Here is a 19,454-nt window from a genome sequence, read left to right as displayed (position 1 = left end):
TGACTTGTTAGTTAAAAGTAAAATATATACTCTTCATAAATAAAACAAGAAAACACACCACCACGAAAGCAGTCATCCTGAGAAGGCCTAGCCTGGCCTGGCGAGCCCTTTAAATCCTTGGTACAGTGGGAGCTTTGGGATGGGTTGGTTCAAAATGGATTTTAGGAGAGAGTAGCATTTGCCGCGGGGGAGATCCCTTCATACTGTCTCTGAAGAAAAAAGACCACACTACAAAGAATCCCGCATCTGAAGAGCTAGAAGAAGCCCCCAGGCCTCAGTGTGGAGGGCCCAGTGACACTAGGATTTCAGGCAGACGTGGACCAGCGTGTGCTGTAGCTGCTGAGCTGATGGTGAGGGCGTGTCTAGGCATTCAGGGAGTTACCACACACAGCTTCACACAGCACCTGTGTGCCACCCTGGGCAGAAGGAGACACTCCACAGAGACACCGTGCCTTCCCTCTGACTGCCAGACTGTTAAAACAGTGGATCCCAAGGAACAATCTCCTCAGGGTTCTCAAGTTAGGGAAGGAAAAGGCTGAAGCCTGGGCAGCCAGAGGAGGGATCTGTATCCCAGGAAGAGGTTTGTAAGTTCTGACACCTTGTTAGAACGCCTAGCAGGAGAGCCGGGAGCCTGGAAAATGATGGTGGGACCACACCTTGACCAGAACTACCTAGTTATGCACACTTCTAGCCCTCTGTTTAAACCTAAACCTCATGCCAGGATCCCACAGATGACTTTATGTGCACAGGGTGGGTGGGCCACTAAACATCTTCATTTGTTTTTCTTTCCCAAAGTGGCCACATTGAATATATCTCTTTTCTCTGCTTGCCTGTTTAATTGACTTATTGAAGATGGGGGCTTGTTAGGGTTGCCAGACCCAGACTCCCACTCTTAACAATTCCAGTAATAACTGGAAGGCTGAGACAGGAGGATCACTTGTTTGAAACCAGCACTACACAGTGATACCCTGTCTCTTAAAACCAGAACACGCCTTGTGTGATCCTCAGAAAAGCTGCCATAGGCCAGTTGGTGGTGGTAGGGAAAGCACCAGAACCGCTGGCACAAAAGCCTAATGGTGGGGTGGGGTTGGGCAGAAACATTTCCCTTGCTGATGGGTACACTTCTTTGTGGCTGGAGTTTGTTTGGGTGGGAGCAGGGATGCGGCCTTGCTTGATTTACCAGAAACATGAATTTTTGTTTTGATGAAAAATAAATCTCTACACTGGGTCCCAACTTGCTTTCTTTCTCCTGGCACTGGCTCCACATGCTCACGGCGGCCTCCGTGCTCTGGGTGGCCACTCCTCCCTTCCCCTCTTCCCTTGCACTTCGCAGTACTGTTCTGCAGAGGACAGAGTTATTACCCTTATTCTTTTATAATCTCATACATACTGTGCATATTTGGTCATTTTATCCCCTCTCAAGACTCCAGCTCACCCCCAGCAAGCTGCATCATATTTTCCTATCGTGTGTGTGTGTGTGTGTGTGTGTGTGTGTGTGTGTGAGAGAGAGAGAGAGAGAGAGAGAGAGAGAGAGAGAGAGAGAGAGAGAGAGAAAGTTTAATTAGGACTGCTTGCATGAGGGAGAGTTGGTTTGGGTTTTTTTAACCAAGCATGACAACTTACCAGTGGCTGCACTGCTGAAGAAAAGGGCTTCCCCTCCACCAGCCACCTTACTGCCAACACCTCTCTCTCTCTCTCTCTCTCATTCCCTCCCCCATCCCTCCCTCCCTCCCTCCCTCCCTCCCTCCCTCCCTCCCTTCCTCCCTCCCCCCTCGGACATATCTCATATCTACCCCTATATGCAGGACAGAGACTTAGCCTTTCCCTCTCTGTTGCCCAAACACTTCATAGGATCTCCTGTGAGTGCCTAGTGCCTCCTGGAAACTTGTGTGGAGCACTACTGCATGTGGAGCACTACTGCATGTGGAGCACTGCTGCATGTGGAGCACTGCTGCATGTGGAGCACTGCTCTGTGTGGAGCACGCTTCATGCTGCTCTAGATACGTCTTCCTTTCTATACTCCCTGTTGCTTGGCAAGACAATGCTCATCTGCCCCCAGCTCAGATGTCCTTTTGCTCTGTGGCTTGAAGCATCCACTGCCTAGCTGCTTCCTTTTGTCCTTTTTTCTTTTCATTGTTTTTGTTTTGTTTTTTTGTTTTGGAGGGGGGGGGAGTTGACATAAGGTCTCACTCAGCAGCTCAGACTGGCCCGAAAGTCAAAGTAGCTCTCCTGCCTTAGCCTCCCTGGTGCTAATAATAGGTATGAAGGCAGCTACCACCTTTGTAATCACTGACAAAACCAAAAGCCTAATGGGGCCTCTGGGGAGCTTGTTCCAGCCTTCACAGCCAGAGATTCCTTGTGGAAGGTTTGCTACCTGACAGAATTCCTGTGTTCCTAAGAATGTCTGTCTGCTCCTCCTTGGGATACTCGGGTCTAGCGAAGATAGGCTAGATACTTGGGTGCATAGATAGGCAAGCTGTGGGGAGGGTGGAGCCTGAGAACATGCTGTGGAGAAAGGCACCTGGTAAAGGACAACCTGGTGTTAGACATGAGCCTTAGGGGAACATGCTGGAAGGTGAGCTGCAGAAGTCCAAAATTTAGGGTTAGATTTTGTGGTTGGAGGGATGTCAACCAGTTAAACAATAGCTCGGAGGGAAGAAACGGAATGGACTGATAGAGCTTTAAAAGCCCTCAACAGTCCGTCTGGATTGACAATTGTTGTCTTTGAAAATGGGAAATTGGGAATTGGTGTATTTCTTGTATTCTATGCTCACTGAGCATTTGATACTGAAGTACTTCTGGAGGACAATATTCTTGGCCTTATAGTGCTTTGCTGAGAACATGAAGGACTGTGATAATAAGCGTTTTATAATGTCTGCATTTTTCTTAACAGGAAATGTTCTTAAGGGTTTTGGGAGGGCTGGAGATTGAACCGTGAGTATTAAACCAGTGCACTGTTGCTGAGACATACCCCTAGCCTAGGTTAACTTTTAAACAAGGTTTGGCGAACTGAGCAGAGATTTGGCGTCTGGGAGGCAGATTAGACCAACTTCTTGGGATTCAACTGTGAGTCCTACTGAGAAGGATGCTGCTCAGCTCTGAGTCACTTCCATGTCATTAGAAGGAGCTGGGACCTCAAGTAAGGGGCCCCAATTGCCCAAGTTGGTGAGGCCTTGGTGGTAGCTGGGGCCTTCGGGATGTCCCTCTGGCTCCCCCATCTGCCTCTCAGGAGCTTCAGATCTTGTTTAACCAGCCCTCCTTCAGTACCTGCAACTGAGTGCCAGAGCCACTGAGATAAGCCTCCACTCTGAGCCGTAAAAAAACAATTAGGCACAGTTAATGGCCCATAATTTGTTATTCCTATGTTCTCTTCCCAAGGGTTCACTCTAAGTTATTACCCAGGAAGAAGCATAAAACTGCACATAAATCTGTGTATGTCATAGAAACAGAGGAAACATTTTTCCCTGTGTCTCCCTGTGATTAAAATTTGTGGTTCTTCACAGTTGGAAATGCTACAGCTTGGCACAGATGGAAGGGACTGTCACTCTCTGGCTCACACCACTGCAATGCAGGCATATGTATAGAGACAGCCACAAAACTTGTGGGTCAGTGTACAATAAACACATGGGGGCCTCTTGCTAAATATATTAGATCTGCAACTCAGACACGTCAAGCCCAGGGTGGGAGACCCTCCTCAGTGTGGGGTCCGGACTCAGAAGGAACTATGCCTATAAAGCCAATGCTGCTCCTGCAGAAAGAAGAACAAGGCCTTGCAGTGGGCTCCTCTCTTTGCAGGGCCTCTGCAGATGGGGAGGGAGCCCGGGACGATGAGGAGAATGAGCTGGCCAGGGGCACTGCTTCTGGAGAAGCTAGTTATTTTCTATGTGTCTGTGACAAAAGACTTACAGCAGCAACTTAAGGAAGAGTTTATTTTCATGCAATTTGGGGGTACAGTCCATGTGGCACACAGTGTGGGGCCTGGCACTCTGTCTGCAGTTAGGAAGCAGAGGGAGGAGCATTGGCACTCAGCCTGCATCCTCCTTTGTACTCAACCTGAGACCCTGCCCACATTTAGGGTGGATGTCACACCTCAGTTAACCTAACCCAGTCTTCAGGGTGACTGTGGGTCCCACTAAAGTGACTAAAGTCACTGACTTATGGGCCTGGAAATCGAGGGCCGAGTCAGACAGAAGGTCAGGATGTGAGATGCTAGAGGTGTGTGGGAAGCAGGAACTGGGCTGTGTGGCCTCAGAGCAGAGGTTCTAGGCAGAGAACTAACCCCATTTCATTTTCATTTGATCAGCCAATTTTATTTATTGAAGTAGGACTTACCAAGTTTAGAGGACTACTTTCCCCCTCCCCCACACCAACCCACTCTCCTTTTTTCTCTACCTGGGCACCTTTTCACCAGCCAGCCATTTCACTACCACTGCAGACTCTGGCTGGCTGTCATCTTTGATTGACATCTCCCTTCCTCTTCTGACTTCCACCATCGGTCTCTGGCACGCTTCTATGTGCTCTTGACTCCCTGTCTATTGTCGACAACAAGTCCAGTTACTGGCCTTTGAATCAAGCAGGCTGGAGTTAAAATCCTGATTTTGCCATATGTGATCTGGGCAACCTCTTTAAGACTGCGTTTTTCGCTGGGCAGTGGTGGTGCACACCTTTAACCCCAGCACTCGGGAGGCAGAGGTAGGCAGATTTCTGTGAGTTTGAGGCCAGCCTGGTCTACAAGAGCTAGTTCCAGAACAGGCTCTAAAACTGCGGCGAAACCCTGTCTCAAAAAACCAAAAACAAAAAAACAAAAAACAAAAAAACAACAACAAAAACTGCATTTTTCATCTGAAGTGGGAATAATGTCTGTTTTAGGGGTGCTGTGAGGTGACAATGGCTTAGCATCATCCCTCCTCCTCTCTTCAGCCCCAGGCCTGAGCATGACTAACTTCCTTAAAGACTGTTCCCCTAGACTGCTCAGCAGCATCTTTCTCAAACGTTTTCTCTCAGTGTTCCTTTAGGAGGGCAGGGATCCAGGCTTGCCAACATAATCCAGGCCTGATAGAAGCCTCCTATTGCTCTGTGACTGGCAACCTCAGATCTAATCAAAGGTTCTAGCAACTATGCTAGGTGACGTCAAATGGATGAGCAGCCACGTGTAAACTCTCCAGGGATTGCATTCCTGAAGTGTGGAACTAAGCTCTTCCTTAGGAAACTGGGGGCTGGTAGCTCACACCTGTAATGCTAGTATTCTGAAGTGAGTTTAAGGTCAGCCTGGTCTATATATAAGGCTCTAGGCCATCCTGGGCTACGGAGTGATACCTTGTCTTTTAAACAAACCACAAACTCCCCCAGAAACCCCACCCTGGGTCCGGAATGTTCAGTCACAGCAGACCTGTCAGAGCCAAAAACTGGGTGCTCCCATCAGAAGAGCAAACTCACCAGGGAAGGAATGAAGGTGTGAGGCCCTGGCTCACTGACCCAGAGTCATCTGAGGACTTAGGCCAACCTCAGACTGGTAGATCCCTGTGCTGGCCAGTGCTATGTCCACTTGACACAAGTTAGAGTCATCAGAGAGGAGGAACTGTAACTGAAAAATGCCTCCATTAAGGGCTGTAAACAAGCCTGTAAGGCATTTTCCTAATTAGTGATTTGATGGGGGATGGCTCAGCCCATGGGCTGTTTGTTGGTCCTGGATTCTATAAGAAAGCAAGTTGAGCAAACCAGGGGAATCAAGTCAGCAAAGAGCACTTCCCATGGCTTCCATGTCAGCCTCCAGGTTCTTGCCCTGCTGGAGTTCCTGTCCTGAATTCCTTTGATGATGAACTGCGATGTGGAAGCATAAGCTGGACAAACCCTCTCCTCCCTAAGTTGCTTTGGCCACGGTGCTTCATCTCAGCATCAGGAACCCTCACTAAGATACCCCTATCTCATTTTATACACTAAGGCCTTTGGGAGGAGAGCATCCATGCCCTGAGAAGTGTCCAAAGCAGGGCTGTGGATTGGGGTTCTTTTTGTGATCTTTGTGAAATAACATGAAGGAAAGTACATGAGACACATACTCGAGGCTGATGAATGGTACTAGATGTACTGACGACATTCACCTCCCATTGTAGTCCTGGAGCCTCTTCTGCTCTCCAAAAACTCCATCTGCCCCCTGAAATCTGCCCATCCTCACTAGACAACCGTGGTCTTGCGGGCGTCTGTTGTCATGTCCTTATATCCTCTACAGATTATTTCTTCTTTCCTAGTTTCCAATTTCATATGGATGGGATTGTACAGTACACGATTTCAAACACTCAGTATTTTTCAAGACCCACGCATGTAGCCATGGCCTTGCCAATGGATGGTTTTGCTGTGTCTGGCTTGTGTGTTCTCTGTGCCTTGGTGTGAAGTTGGCATTTCAGACTGCTTACAGAGGCAGGAAGAATTTTGAGGGAAGGAGACAGAGAAGAACCTGAAGTAGTTTTGGGCACAGAGGACAGTGTGTTTGGAGGGGCTTTGTCACAGAAATACAGAGTGGGCTTGGGGGGGGGTGATGGGTTTACTTGACAGTTGCTTTTTAAGACCGGAGGGGTGTGCTTCCTCCAAAGTCACAGTTCCAAGTCAGACAAGCAAAAAGTATCACTGTGAAGTTACCAGGGACAACACCCTTATTTCTTTTACTCCTTTGGGGTTCCAGTTCAGTTCTGTGTGCCTAAGAAGACCAGGCAACAGAGTTCACTGCAGAGCACCGCCTATAGAAGATGAAGGAGTCACAAGTTGGCTGGCCAGTGCTTCTGCTTTCCCACCAGGGGCATGCTGGTTGGCTGGCTTGGAGGCGAGGTTGCCTCAGTCCTGAAGAATCTGACAATTACTGGCTGTTCCCATATTATGTCCCCATATGCACTGACAAGTGAGGTCTCATGTGGAGTATATCCCAGGAGGACTTTCTGAAGCCAGGGCAGGGCGCCCCATTACTGCCAGAAAGCCTGACTTGAACAACACCTTTCTCTAGTATTTCGGCTTAGATGGTCAGAAGTATTTTCTGTCCCTGAGACCTGACAGATGTTCCGCTGCTCTCTGTAAGTGTAGTAGATGTTGGTACCTGGAGCTAGCAGGCTACAGTTTCACAGCCACAGAGACTCTGGCAGGATGCCATCATCACACTGTAGACCAAACAGACTTTTGCTAAACATAACTTACTTCCTCACTGGCTCCTCAACATCCCTACTGAACAAGAGTTTGCACAATCCTCAGATGAACAATGACAGCAGAGAGTGGTGGTCAAGACCACCTGAACTAGGCAATTTAGGGGGCTAGACATTAGGTCCACACACTGGGTCACAGTCCCTGACTTCCAAGCAGTTTGTTTGGTTGTCAAAGTCACTAACAACATCAGCTGCAAACTAATAAGATTTTGTTGCTTTTATTTTTTTAAAGCAGGTACTATATAGTTCAAGCTGTCATCGAATTCACTGTGTAGTGAATCCGAGTCCAAAAGAAAACAAACCTAGCTAAGAAATTGAGTTTAAATGCAGGCTGACCCCATTAGACCTACAAGTTACAGGAGTGAGGACAGCTCCCCAGAGAAAACAGTATCTACCAGCTTCTTTACTGAAATGTTGGCTATTCCTTGGATACTTCAATACAGCTTGGTTAGCAAATTCAGTGGGAATCACTTATCTATGTGTGTGGTACTGGGATTGTACCTAGGGCCTTGAGTGTGCTATCCCACCAATGGTGCTATACCCATCTTTTTTAAAAAAAAAAAAATGAGATAGGCTCTCACCAAATTGTACAGGTATACTGGCTGATTTTGCATGTCAACTTGACACAAGCTGGAGTCATCAGAGAGGAAGGAGCCTCAGCTGGGGAAATGCCTTCATGAGAGCCAGCTGTAAGGCATTTTCTCATTCAGTGATCAATGCGGGAGGGCCCAGTCCATGGTGGGTGGTGCCAGCCCCCAACTGTTGGTCCTGGGTTCTATAAAAAGGTGAGCTGAACAAGAAGTAAGCCAGTAAGCAGCTCCCCTTCATGGTCTCTGCATAAGCTCCTGTCTCCAGGATCCTGCCCTGCTTGAGTTCCTGTTCTGACTTCTTCCTTCAGTGATAAACAGCAATGCTGAAGTGTAAGCCAAATAAACCCTCTCCTCCCCAACTTGCCTTTTGGTCATGGTTTCATTGCAGCAACAGAAAGCCTCCTAGAAACCAGGATAGACTTGAATTCACTCTCAAATCCAGATAGGCCGTGCATTGGTTGTCCTGCATTGGGCCTGTAAGTAGCTGTTCTTATGGGCCTGTGCCACACTAGAAACACCGCAGCCCTTTGGTCCTGCGCTTAGCCCCTTCCCCTGCTTTAGACGTTTTCATCTTACGGCACTACTGCCCACCTCAGCTTGTTTCATGTTTCTTTTCCCCTGCCACTTCCCACATCCAGCTGAAGGTAATCCGGAGTCCTGGTGGTGCAGTGGCTGGTACAAGGCTGTGTTGCTTATTTGCTGGGTGGACAAGAAATTCGTGGGGTGTACTTCTGCAGCACCGATCTACAGTAAACCCTGTCACCTAGGTTCACTCTCTGCCAGCTATAGGCCAGGCCTGTGAGGGCCTGACGCAAGACACATCTTGCCTGAACTTTTAACTTTGCTGCCTTTCCGCACTCACTCACCCTGTGCTCTGGCACGGTTCTCACACCTGCACTCCTGCCTAGACTCACACTGGCCTGACTTGGCTAGGCCATCATCTCCCTGGGTTTCATTCTTCCTCAGAGCTATGCTTCTGCAGTCAGTAGACTGTAGAGGGCACTAACACCGTCCATTTGACCATGACAGCATTCTCCTAGCAACTCCTTCCCTGTCCAGTGTCTCCACTCACAGCCACCCGGCCCAGCACTGAACATACACAGTGATGCTGGAAACTTCTGATGTGGGCAATGCAGTGAAATACGAGCCAGAGGTTCCACAAAGCACATAGCCTAGGAAATGCTCTCACAGGACAGCCATTGGGAAATGGGAATGACCAATCAGATGCTTCACGAAGGTAATCTGGCATGCATGTGGAAGCAGAGTAGTTAGCTAGTTCTCAGTTCGCCATGTAGGGAAACAACTCAAACAACCCAAAGCTCAGGTTGTCAGACTTATCAGTTGAGGCATTTTGCTGATCCCTGCACTTTGTTTTTGTTTTGGTGAAACTCTGGTCTCTCTTTTGCCTGACTCTGAGAAGCTTTGCGGGTCCCAGGTCTGTTGAGATAATAAACCTTCCAATATATTTATTTAGCTGTTTTTTCATAAAAGGTGACATTTTTGAAGACAAATAATACTGAAGGCACATGCCATCTTGTGGAACAGCGAGTCAGGGATGCCCCTGAGTCACTAATGAAGCCTGGACAGAGTTTCAGCCTCCAGTGACATGTTAAATGTATCATTTACAGGGTATATTCATAGCTGATAGGTGCAAAGCCCCATGGGGGGGGGCTTGGCCAGGGTCCCCATAATGGGGGAGGGGTACAGTGATCTTGCCTTCAGCCTGGGTGGGGATCTAAGGCATACCTGATTGGCCAGTCTACCTGGAAGGCTCAGAATGGGCAAGATACTGGAAATGACTTCCTAACCCTTCACCATTCCCTTGGCATTACAGAGCCCTGTGGAGCAGTTTTAGTTGCTGGGATTCACTGCCACCTGCTATAGTCAGAATTGTAACCAAGGTTCATAAACAGACCAAATGGAGCATCTCCCCAGTTCAGGAAAGGCAGGTGGGGCATCCAAACACAACATACAACTAGAAGGCCAATTTCTACTTGGCAGTCATTGGGAAGCATGCAATGACCAGCTTACCAGATCCTGCAGGCTGGGGAGCACAGAGGTGAGGGGAGGCCCTACTGCTTCACTCCATCTGGCTGGCAAAGCTGGGCTAGAGGTCTAGTCCCAGGAGGGCGGGGGGTGTGGGCACACCTAGTGCAGGGGAGGAAGGCCCTCCACTGAGTCTGGCACAGTCATATGGAAGTGCAGCTCCCATTTTGAAGTCTTTCCTTGGAGGGTGGAGGCTGGGACTGGACCTTACCAATGTAACACTGAGCTACTCTCAGCTCAGCCGCTCGGTCTTCTAGGAAGCAAGTGTTATAGGAGGTCACAGAGCTGGAACCCGAGGACTCCTACACTCAGGGAGCATCAAGGGGCACAGGGGCAGCTGCAGCAGCAGAAGCACCAGCAGGTATGCACTGTGAGATTAAGAAGGCCAGATGGGGGCTGGGTGGTGGCACACACCTTTGATCCCAGCACTCAAAAGGCAGAGGCAGACGATCTCTGTGAGTTCAAGGTCAGGCCTGGTCTATAAAGCTAGTTCCAGGACAGTCAGGGATACACAGAGAAACCTTGTCTCAAAGAAGAAGAAAAAAAAAAGGTGGCCAAATGGTTGAGTGGTCCCTGGCGACATGAGCACAGAGACCAGGGCATCAGGAAATCAGCAAAAGAAGGGCAGGAACACACAACCCTGCTGTAGGCAGAAACTTCAAGAACTTGCTTTTCACTTTTCAGGCTTCAGAGACAGGGAGGGAGGAGCGAGTCAAGCTGAAAGAAGAGCCCCGTGCGATCTAGTGTTATGTGACTGACTTAACTATTTCTGTGCCCACCTTTAAAGTTCTAAGATTTCTGATAGAAAAGGTGGGACCAGGATTTGGCAATGAGGCTTTGTGGCACCGTATTTTAAGACTGGGCTGATGGAATGGCACAGCCGGTAAAGGTACTTGTCACCAAGCCTGACGACTTTTGATCCCCAGATCCCACATGCTATAATGGAAAGAGAACTGACTGCTACAGATTGTCCTCTGATCTACATATGTGTGCCACATACACATATGCACACAATGAATAAATAAGTGTAATAAATGTAATCCCAGCCCAGAGACTAGAAAGATGACTCTGTGGTTAAGTAGCAAGAGGCTTACTGCTCTTTGGTTGCTGGAAAACAAGTAGGTGCTTAAAAACCAAATAAAATGCAATGTCTGCCTTTCAACACGAACCTGCTATGCACTAAGTATGAAACAGTAAAGATTCTAAGTGCTGACGTGGTTCTGAGAAAGCCTCTGTCATGCAGCAGCTGCTTGGCCCTACACAGTCTCAGGGCAGTACCCTCTCAGTCAGCTCCAGCTAACACATGTGCCAGCCTGTGGTAAAAGACAGGCAGAGGTAACTACCACAGATGTGCAGTTTGTCCTTGTGATGCCCGAGTGCTCTGAATCATTGAGGAAATGGTTTGGAGTGCTTGGGCATGCTGGGAAGTTCCTTTGCCAAGGTCTAGAGTTGAAATGTGTCATTTTCCTTTGCCAAAGGTCAGACTCGAAGTAGCTCCTCAAACCACTTCTCCTATGTGAGGGGGAAAAGGACAAAGAGATTAAACTACAGGGCAAAGAATCAGAACTCGTTAGCAGATGCCACTGTGCGGACACTCAACTTTATTCACTTTATCTATATATTTAACAATTCTAAAGTATTTACTTCTTGCTTTGACAAAAAAATGAAAAATATAGGAGCATTGACTCCTCTTTAGGAGAAAAGGGTTTTATGTACAGCTACGGAGAGTTACGGTTCCTCCTTTACATACAAAGAAAATATTAATAAAAAAGTGCTTCATTGATCAAAAAGGGCGAAGAGCTGCAAGCATTTATTCACACTGTACAACAGACCCAAGAAACCCGTATCATAACCTCTTGGCACCTGTCACTAGGAACTGCACAATCTTCAATTACACCAACCTTTCCCTACCTGCACCTCCAGACACAGCAAGCATGGAGGAGCATGTCACCCTGTTTCACTAGAGTCGGCCTCTGTGTGACTTGCTGCTGGAGGAATGAGCAGTGCTCTGATACCCTGGGCTTCGTTTCAGCCAACAGTGCTAGGGAAGGCTTCTGGACTTCTCGCACCCACACTCAGGAACATGCAGAACCATCTTCCTGAGACACAGAATGTCAGGTAACAGCTTCCAAAGGAGAGGGGCATGGACCAGGCCAACTAGAACTGAGGTGTCCACCCAACCACACCCAGTCCTCACACTACACTCTGTTCTGTTACCAGCTTGCGGCTTTTAGCAGAGCCACGCATGGCCCTGGGGGTGGGAGCAGGCACAAATAGATGCCAGCAATTCAAAGCACAAACCAGCTACTCTCCACCCTTACCACACCCACCTCCACCACAGATAATTACTGCTCTAAGGCTCTTTTTGGACCACATCAAAACTCCTCTTGTCATTTTCTAAGAACCCTGCAATCACCAAGTGGTTCTTCATTCGTAGCAAAAGCCAGACGTGCCCACTCAGGCAGCCAGAAGCAGGACAGGGGACTCCTGGGTCCTTCCTACTGCCCCCCAGGACAGGGGACTCCTGGGTCCTTCCTACTGCCCCCAGAAGTAGGGGAAGAGGAGGACTGATCGTGTGGAGAGCTTTGTAACTGTGGGACTCTGCCCCTCAAGGGGAGATGCATGATTGGTTTACTTTGGGAATGGGGACTTGTGGAACCCTGAGTCTGGATTTTCCTGTGTTGGCGGAGGAAGAGATTGTTTGTGGGACCAGGCCCCAGAAGAAGCTCCAGGTGCCTAGGCCCGTGCAGGTCTTGAGCACAGCAGCAGGACACTGCATTCTGGCCGGTCTGCACCTTTATCTGGAAGCCCAGGCAAAGGGAGCCCTACCCAATCTGGTCAAGTTAAAGATAGAATCCATGTGGGCCAACATGTCAGCTAACCAGCCCCTCAGTAACTCAAAAGAAGCACAGACCCCTCTTTCAAAGTGAGGCCTGTGGAGTACCTCACTGTGTGCCCTTCCAATGTCATCCTGTTTTTACCTGTGAGTTGGGATGACCCTATCCCTCCCCCAGAATAGCACTCTCCAGAAAGGTCCTTCTAGCCTCCCCAGCGCAAAGGTTTACCAGTCAGCTCTGACGTAGCTGTGATGTGAGGAATGGTCACTCATGTTAAGCTGACTTTCTGTTGTACTCACTCAGGCCTTCATTCTGGCTCCTTCCACTGGGAAGCATTGAGTCATCCCCCAGCATGCCAAAGAGCAAACAGCTCAGCAGTTATAGGGGCCTGGCAACCTCTGGGCTTCCATTAAAAAAAAAAAAAAAAAGTAAGACAACTGGGGGCATTTTTCTTTTTAAAAGGCAAAGAGGGAACATGGGAAAGGAAGGCAAGATGAAACAAAAATCAATTTACAATCCAGTGGTACATCCCAATCTCTGTACAGGTTGTTCCATACCCCCATTCCAAAGTGTATGGGCCTCTCGGACTGCCCAGGCTATGTATGAGCCTATGAAATGAACAGCAGCATAGCCTCTGCCACCCCAGGTCACTGGCTTCAGTTTGAAGTGGCAGCAATAGGCTTATCCAGTTCAAGGTCAATGCTGGAGCTTGTGGGATGAAGGCTGCTATAGCAAGACTTGCACACTCGACTGGGTTCAAATAGCTGCTGGCTAGGAACTGGAACCTTCTGGTTACAACAGCTGGAGCAGAATACGTTCCCACAGTTCCTTGAGACAAAAAGAAATAAAATAACATCAGTTTCAGCTGGTAGGTTTTTCTGGGAAAAACCCAACTTCAGTAAGCATTTGCCGTGTATAGTCTAGATGTGCTAGGAACATGTTCTCTTCTCCAGGCAGGAAGACGTTGAGTAGGAAGACAAGTCTACCTAGTAGAGTCACTTTCACTTCAGGCTAAGGACATGTGGCTGCCTCACCGCTCCAGCACATGGCTGTCAGATGCACAGAAAGATGCTCAGGAGAGCTCTCTGTGGATAAATGAGCCCAGCACTGAAGCAGCTGCCAGCTCAGCACTCAGTTCTGACCTGGTGACACACCCAGTGGCTGCACTGACCTTGGTACTGGCCATCTGGGTAGCTTAAGGTTACAGGGAGGCAAAATGGAGTTGACCTGTAGGTCCCTCGAAGAAGAGAAACAACTATGCTGCCCAGCTGGGGATGGAGAACCCTACTTAATGGTCATTACCTTGGAAGCAAGTTGGATGCAGACTGCTACCAGCAGCATGCAAAGCCAAAAGCCAAAGCAGCACTTGACACATGCTCAGCGTGAAAGGGAGGGGGAAGGACAGCCCATGATGAAACATATGCATGTATACATCCCTATTAGACAGCAGTCAGTCAGCTATGGTTCACCGCCCTGCCCCATGCATCTCCAGGCTCCCCTCTCCTTTCCACCAAAACCCCTACTTCTTGCATCTGTGCAGCATCAAGCTGCACAGCTAGATTGACACCCATCACACACACACACACACACACACACACACACACACACACGAAAGGTAACTAACACAGGATGGGTCCTGCCTACCTTACAATCCTACATTTTCTGAGCCCTAAAGTCCAAACCAACACTGATCAGCATAGCACAGGAAACTCCAAGGTACGTGACACAGCTCTCTCTCCAGAGATGAGAAGAGAAGTTAATAGGAAAGCTTCCTCTGAGCTAATTTCTCAGTCACCCAATTCAGAATGCAGACCACACTAGGTAGGAACGACTTGAGCACAGGAGAAGCAGACACTAACAATCACATGAGACAAAGCAACACTGTAGAAGGGAAGGTGGGACACAGAACACAAAGCCCTTCGTTTCTAGAATAGGAAGGACTACACAACTTTCTAAGAAGCACGAGTCAGCAAGAACTTGTGATTCTTGAACACAGGAACAGGAAATCTCTGGATGCCTATACTTGTTTGACATACCTGCTGAAGTTCAGCTTTTTTCAAAGCCTGACATGAATTTGATCAAGTAAGCTTTTCTATCTGACTTCCTTTGGGAGTCCCTGAAAGACCTAAGTGGAGTCATCCATGCTAAGTAATTCTCTGGAAAGATCGTATTTGGTCACTTCTGTCTCTATAAAAACAAAACAAGGAAGCAATGCCATTTGACTTGAAAGTTACTGACACCATCCTGGCATCAATGAATGACTGTCACCTCTCCTCCTCAAAAAAGTTCTGAAGCCCACTGGCTTCCCCCAAAAGATCATCAAGAGTGTAACAGCCCAGCTGGCCTGTACAGTCCACAGGGGAGCACAAGGCTACAGCAGACACGCCCCTGGCACTCTCTTTCACCAGCTGCAGTGGATCCCCGTGCCCACCTGCCTGCCTGTGCTCTCCCTTATGAGGCTTCAGGCCAATGAGTGCAGAGAAGGGAATGGCAGCATTAGTGTGGAGAAGTTATTGTGGGTGTGCAGACATCACAGACAAGTTGTTGCAAATGCTCACCACGTTTGATCAACACGGTCAGTGTCCCTGAAAGGAGGGGAAAAAGAGCTCAGAAGAGAAGCCATTTGGTCTAGGGGTACGGGGTGGGGGAGTCTTATGGTCCTAAGAGTGTCATCTGTCTACAAAGAGATTTTTCCATCACTTTCAATCCAGGCTCACTTCTACATATGGGCCACCGTACGATTCTAATAAACTTCTTATCCTAAGAACACTAAACATCTACCAGAGAGTTACCCCTGCCAGGACAAAGTAGCCTTAGTAACTCACTGCTTAACCTGGGAGAAAGAAGTTAGGAGCAGCAAGGATTGGAGACTGCCCTCAGTTATGTCTGCTATTCCCCGGCCACAGCTTCTCAGCAGTAGCACAGGGAGCAGGAAGCAGAAAGAAGTAGGAAAACCAGGCTTCCTGCCCACAGCTAGAAAACTGTTTTTGCTCAAAATGCATGGTAGTTGTTACCTCACCAATCTGGGAAATGAAACAAAGTATGCCCACATTTCAAAATTTAATAGTGATCATTGAATTGGAACAGAGTTCCCGAATGCAGTTCTGGAAGGACCAATGTCAGAGGCACAAAAATGTGACCCCAAGGGTAGCTCACACAGAACACTGCTGGTAAGATGTCAAAGTTCACCTTCCCACCCTAAAAGCCACCCCAGTGGCACCTGCAGTGGTGCTTCCTGCTGGCGAGCCAAAAGGCACTGTCACAGGCATAGCAGTGGGCAGCCAGGTGGTCAGGTAGCCAACGGGTCATCTGTAAAACAAATGGGACCGGGTTAGTGACAGGAGGTGGGCCAGTCAGCTAAGTCAACAGAGTCACACCAGGGGGAGCAAGAGTCACAGGGACTACATAGGCTCCAGTGATACCAGCGGAGCAGGCCTGCTGACAACGGTTCAAGGAACATGTCCAAATTGTTTGCCTGGAGGGGACTCTGCTCTCCCCAAGACAACATGGCAGCAATGGCACCCTGGTCTGCCATGAGAGCTGGCAGAAGCAATGGAGAGAGAGGGCCAGCTTACTGAGTATCCCTGGCTTAGAGTTGATGGATGTGGGTTCCCAGACACAGAGATACAAAGGCTCAATTCTACTGTGAGTTTCCTTCTTTGGTGAGGGGCATGGGGCAGGGACTGGAGTGGAGAAGAACTGTAGGACCTGTATGGATGGCACGCAGAGCAGGGGCTGAGCCTGTACCTCTGTGTCCTGTTTATCCACCTGCTCCCAGCTGGCTTCAGAGAAAATCTCTGTGCTGCAGCGAGACAAACAGTTCTGATCCAGATTGCTTTCCGAGTCGGGGATTGAAGTCTGTTGGCAAACAAACACAGCTGAATAGAATGAACCTGTTTCCTCCCGCAGGAGAACAGAGCACTGGGGTCTGAGTGCTAAGGTGCCAAATGTGCAGTTACACCAGCCATCCAGACGGGCTGACCAGGTGCAGAGGTGGGGCTGGGCTCAGAAGGCTACATGGATTTTGTGAAGTGGCACTGAGTGGAAAGTTGGGCCTTAGGTTCCAGGAAGCAAGTGAAGTGAGCGAGATGGAGAAGGAACCCCTGTGTCATCTGTTCTGGGGGGCCTGGTGATCTAGTCCAGCACTTAATGAAAACAGTGATTTGGATATGCCTGCCTTTTTCTGAAAGACTCTTTGGGACATTGAGAAACCATTATTAATTAGTATGAAGAAAAAGCTAAAAGTTCCATTGGCTGTAAGTCACTAGTGGGATGATTACTCCAGAATCTGCCTTATACTTGTAATGGCACCCATCAAAGAAGAAAGCCCCTCTGGGAACCCAAGAATGCTGACACCCTTGTTTCTAGCCCCCAAGCCTCATCAATGCTAAGCCCACAACAATGCTAAATATATATATATACATATATATATATATATATGTATATATATATATATATATTCAATCCCTTCTCTCCATTTCTCCTGCCAGCACCTGCCACAGAATGCGTATAATCACTTGTACAAAAAAGAGCAAAGTTCTCAAAGTTCCCGAAGTCTGGGAAAGCAGGCAGCTTACTAGTGAGGCAGGACAAACACTCCAACATAATATCAGCACTGCTCTATAAATACCATTGTGAACAGGCATGCAAGCCCTTCTAAATATACAATATTTTTATTTGGGGGTGGAATGAACTGAGACAGAGTAACTCTGTAGCCCAGGTTAGCCTGAAACTCACTATGCAGCTCGGGCTAGCTTCAACCATGTGGAAATGCTCTGCCTCAGTCTCTCAAGTGTTTGATTACAGGCGTGAGCCACAAAGCCTGATTGACACAGGACCCCATGTCATGCATTAACTCTCTCCCATTTTCTTAACTGCCTAGAAGGGAATGGAAAGTCAATGCAGCAGAAAAAAGGCAGACTGTTGTCTCCATGGCCAAGGCTAATTCCTAAACAATCTCTCTCCACATAGCAATTTAAGACCTTTCTAGTCCTTTCAAAATCTGTTCCAATAACCAACGTTTCAGGTGCGAGTGTCATCTCTTTGGATAGCTTTAAAGGAATCATGACCTAACTTACCACTTCATCTCCAAAGTCCCCATTGAAGCGCAGAGAGCTGGTCAGGTACTGGCTCTCCAGGCGACTCTTCAGCTCCTGTACTTGTTTCTTCAAGGTCTCCACTTCTTGCTGGTGGCCAGACTCTATCTGACGCAGGCGCTGTTGGATTGTATCTGTGTATACAGGCATGCCATCATCATCCAGGTGGCTGCGGGAAGGCTGGTCAGGGCTGCTGGTAGTGGATGGCCTCCCTGAGTGGCTATTCAGCCACTTGTGGCGCAAGTTCCTTGAGTACAAGTGAGCAGAGCTGCAGCTTGTGGCAGATAGTTGGTGGCTCAGTGAGTCCTTATTCCTCCCAGTCTCCCCATTGGCACAGTGTCCATTGGGTGTGGGGTACTTCTGAAAGGTGCCAAACCCTGAAGGCTGTTCTGAAGCCTTATTTTCAGTCTCTAGGGCACCGTTGCACACAATTCCCTGTCTATATTTGTCTAATGGCAAGGCACAAGGAACCCGCATCAGGCTGAGGGTGTTACCAGGGGATGAAGTCCTATATAGCACAGAATCCCATTGGGGCCTCTCAGCAGACCTGGGCTCTGGAGCCATGGGAAGCATGTCCCTGCCACTGAACCTACCACTGCTTGCCAGGCAAGGTCTGTGATGGAGCTGGGGCGCACTCTCTGATTTCACTTTATCCACTAGTAACGTGTGCATGGAGCTGTTTGTGTGTGGTCCTCTTGTCTCGAATGGGACTTGGGAAGGCAGCAGAGAACTAGACTGTGAGGTACCAAGGCCAACTTTTGCATCTATTGGGACAGCGGGAGCTACATTTTCCCTGTCCTCTGCAATATTCTCTACTTGAGGCTGCTCCACAGGGACCTCCTGGGAGTCCTCTCCCCTGAGGGGAGCCTGGGGTGAACTAGAGAGAACATTGTGTCTATCCTGCTGTTCAGGAGTATCCTGTGAGAACAAAGGCAGGCTGGGGTCTAGATGGTTTCTTAGAGTAGCATCATCTAGCCCTGGTTCTTGGTGAAGTACGACTGAGCCCTCAGTCACCATACTGCTCTCCTTTGCTAGGAGTGCCTCCTCTTTGACATCTGGTACCTCAGTGTGCGCCCTGTGGGCAGGCTCTTCTGTCCCACTCTCCTCTTTGGTGGCCTCTTGCAAAATGTTCTCCATCTGCCCTTCAGCCACACCAGCCGCCACAGATAGCTCAGCACCTCCAAGCAGCCTGCTGGGCTTCCGCAGGCTGTCCATAGCAGGAGCCTCTTCCCCAGAGCCAGCAAAGCTGCTCAGCTCCAGCGAGCGCCCATGCTCCTGCCATTTCTCATTCAGGCTGGGGTCACTGCTGCGCCGGCTGGCCAGAGGCACCATGTTGTCACAGGCTGTGGTCAGATTGTCAAATGATCTAGTCTTGGGTAGCCTAGAAGAAAAGAGTTTGGGGAAAATGAGAATCGTAGAGGCTATTTGGAGCGCAGTCGGGACATGTTTTTAAATATGTCACTGTTTCACAACTGGACCATTACAGCAACATCTCTGAAAAAGGCTCAGATTCCTGCAGAGGCAGGGTTCTCCATCAGCACTGCCCCACTGTCAGTCCCCGCCTCTATAAGCTAAAAGCATATACAATTTCTTTTTTTCTGTTTTTTTTTTTTTTTTTGAGACAGAGTTTCTCTGTGTAGCCTTGGTTGTCCTGGAACTCAATCTGTAACTAGGCTAGCACTGAACTCACGAGATGGCCTG

General features: G+C 48.6%; 1 protein-coding gene across 4 annotated transcripts in view; it reads right to left on the bottom strand.

Moving 5' to 3' along the window:
* Nucleotides 1-11,401: 11,401 nt before the first annotated feature.
* The window catches only part of Mtmr3 (myotubularin related protein 3), a 121,245-nt gene continuing 113,192 nt past the window's right edge, over nt 11,402-19,454 (bottom strand). Inside the window, exons 17-21 of one of the 4 annotated variants that reach the window (XM_057771575.1) lie at nt 17,736-19,134; nt 16,405-16,515; nt 15,878-15,966; nt 15,216-15,242; nt 11,402-13,485 (exon numbers count right to left, since the gene is read on the bottom strand). In XM_057771575.1, the coding sequence (XP_057627558.1) occupies nt 13,314-13,485; nt 15,216-15,242; nt 15,878-15,966; nt 16,405-16,515; nt 17,736-19,134 (1,798 nt within the window). In that variant the 3' untranslated portion in view covers nt 11,402-13,313. The remainder of the gene's footprint in view (nt 13,486-15,215; nt 15,243-15,877; nt 15,967-16,404; nt 16,516-17,735; nt 19,135-19,454) is intronic. The other 3 variants (XM_057771576.1, XM_057771577.1, XM_057771578.1) reach the window with 3 other exon arrangements.

This window comes from Chionomys nivalis, chromosome 6 (genome assembly GCF_950005125.1).
Source record: "Chionomys nivalis chromosome 6, mChiNiv1.1, whole genome shotgun sequence".
NCBI classification, from domain to species: Eukaryota; Metazoa; Chordata; class Mammalia; order Rodentia; family Cricetidae; genus Chionomys; species Chionomys nivalis.
The sequence above is the reverse complement of the archived record's forward strand: the minus strand, read 5'-3'. Positions and strand labels throughout refer to the sequence as shown.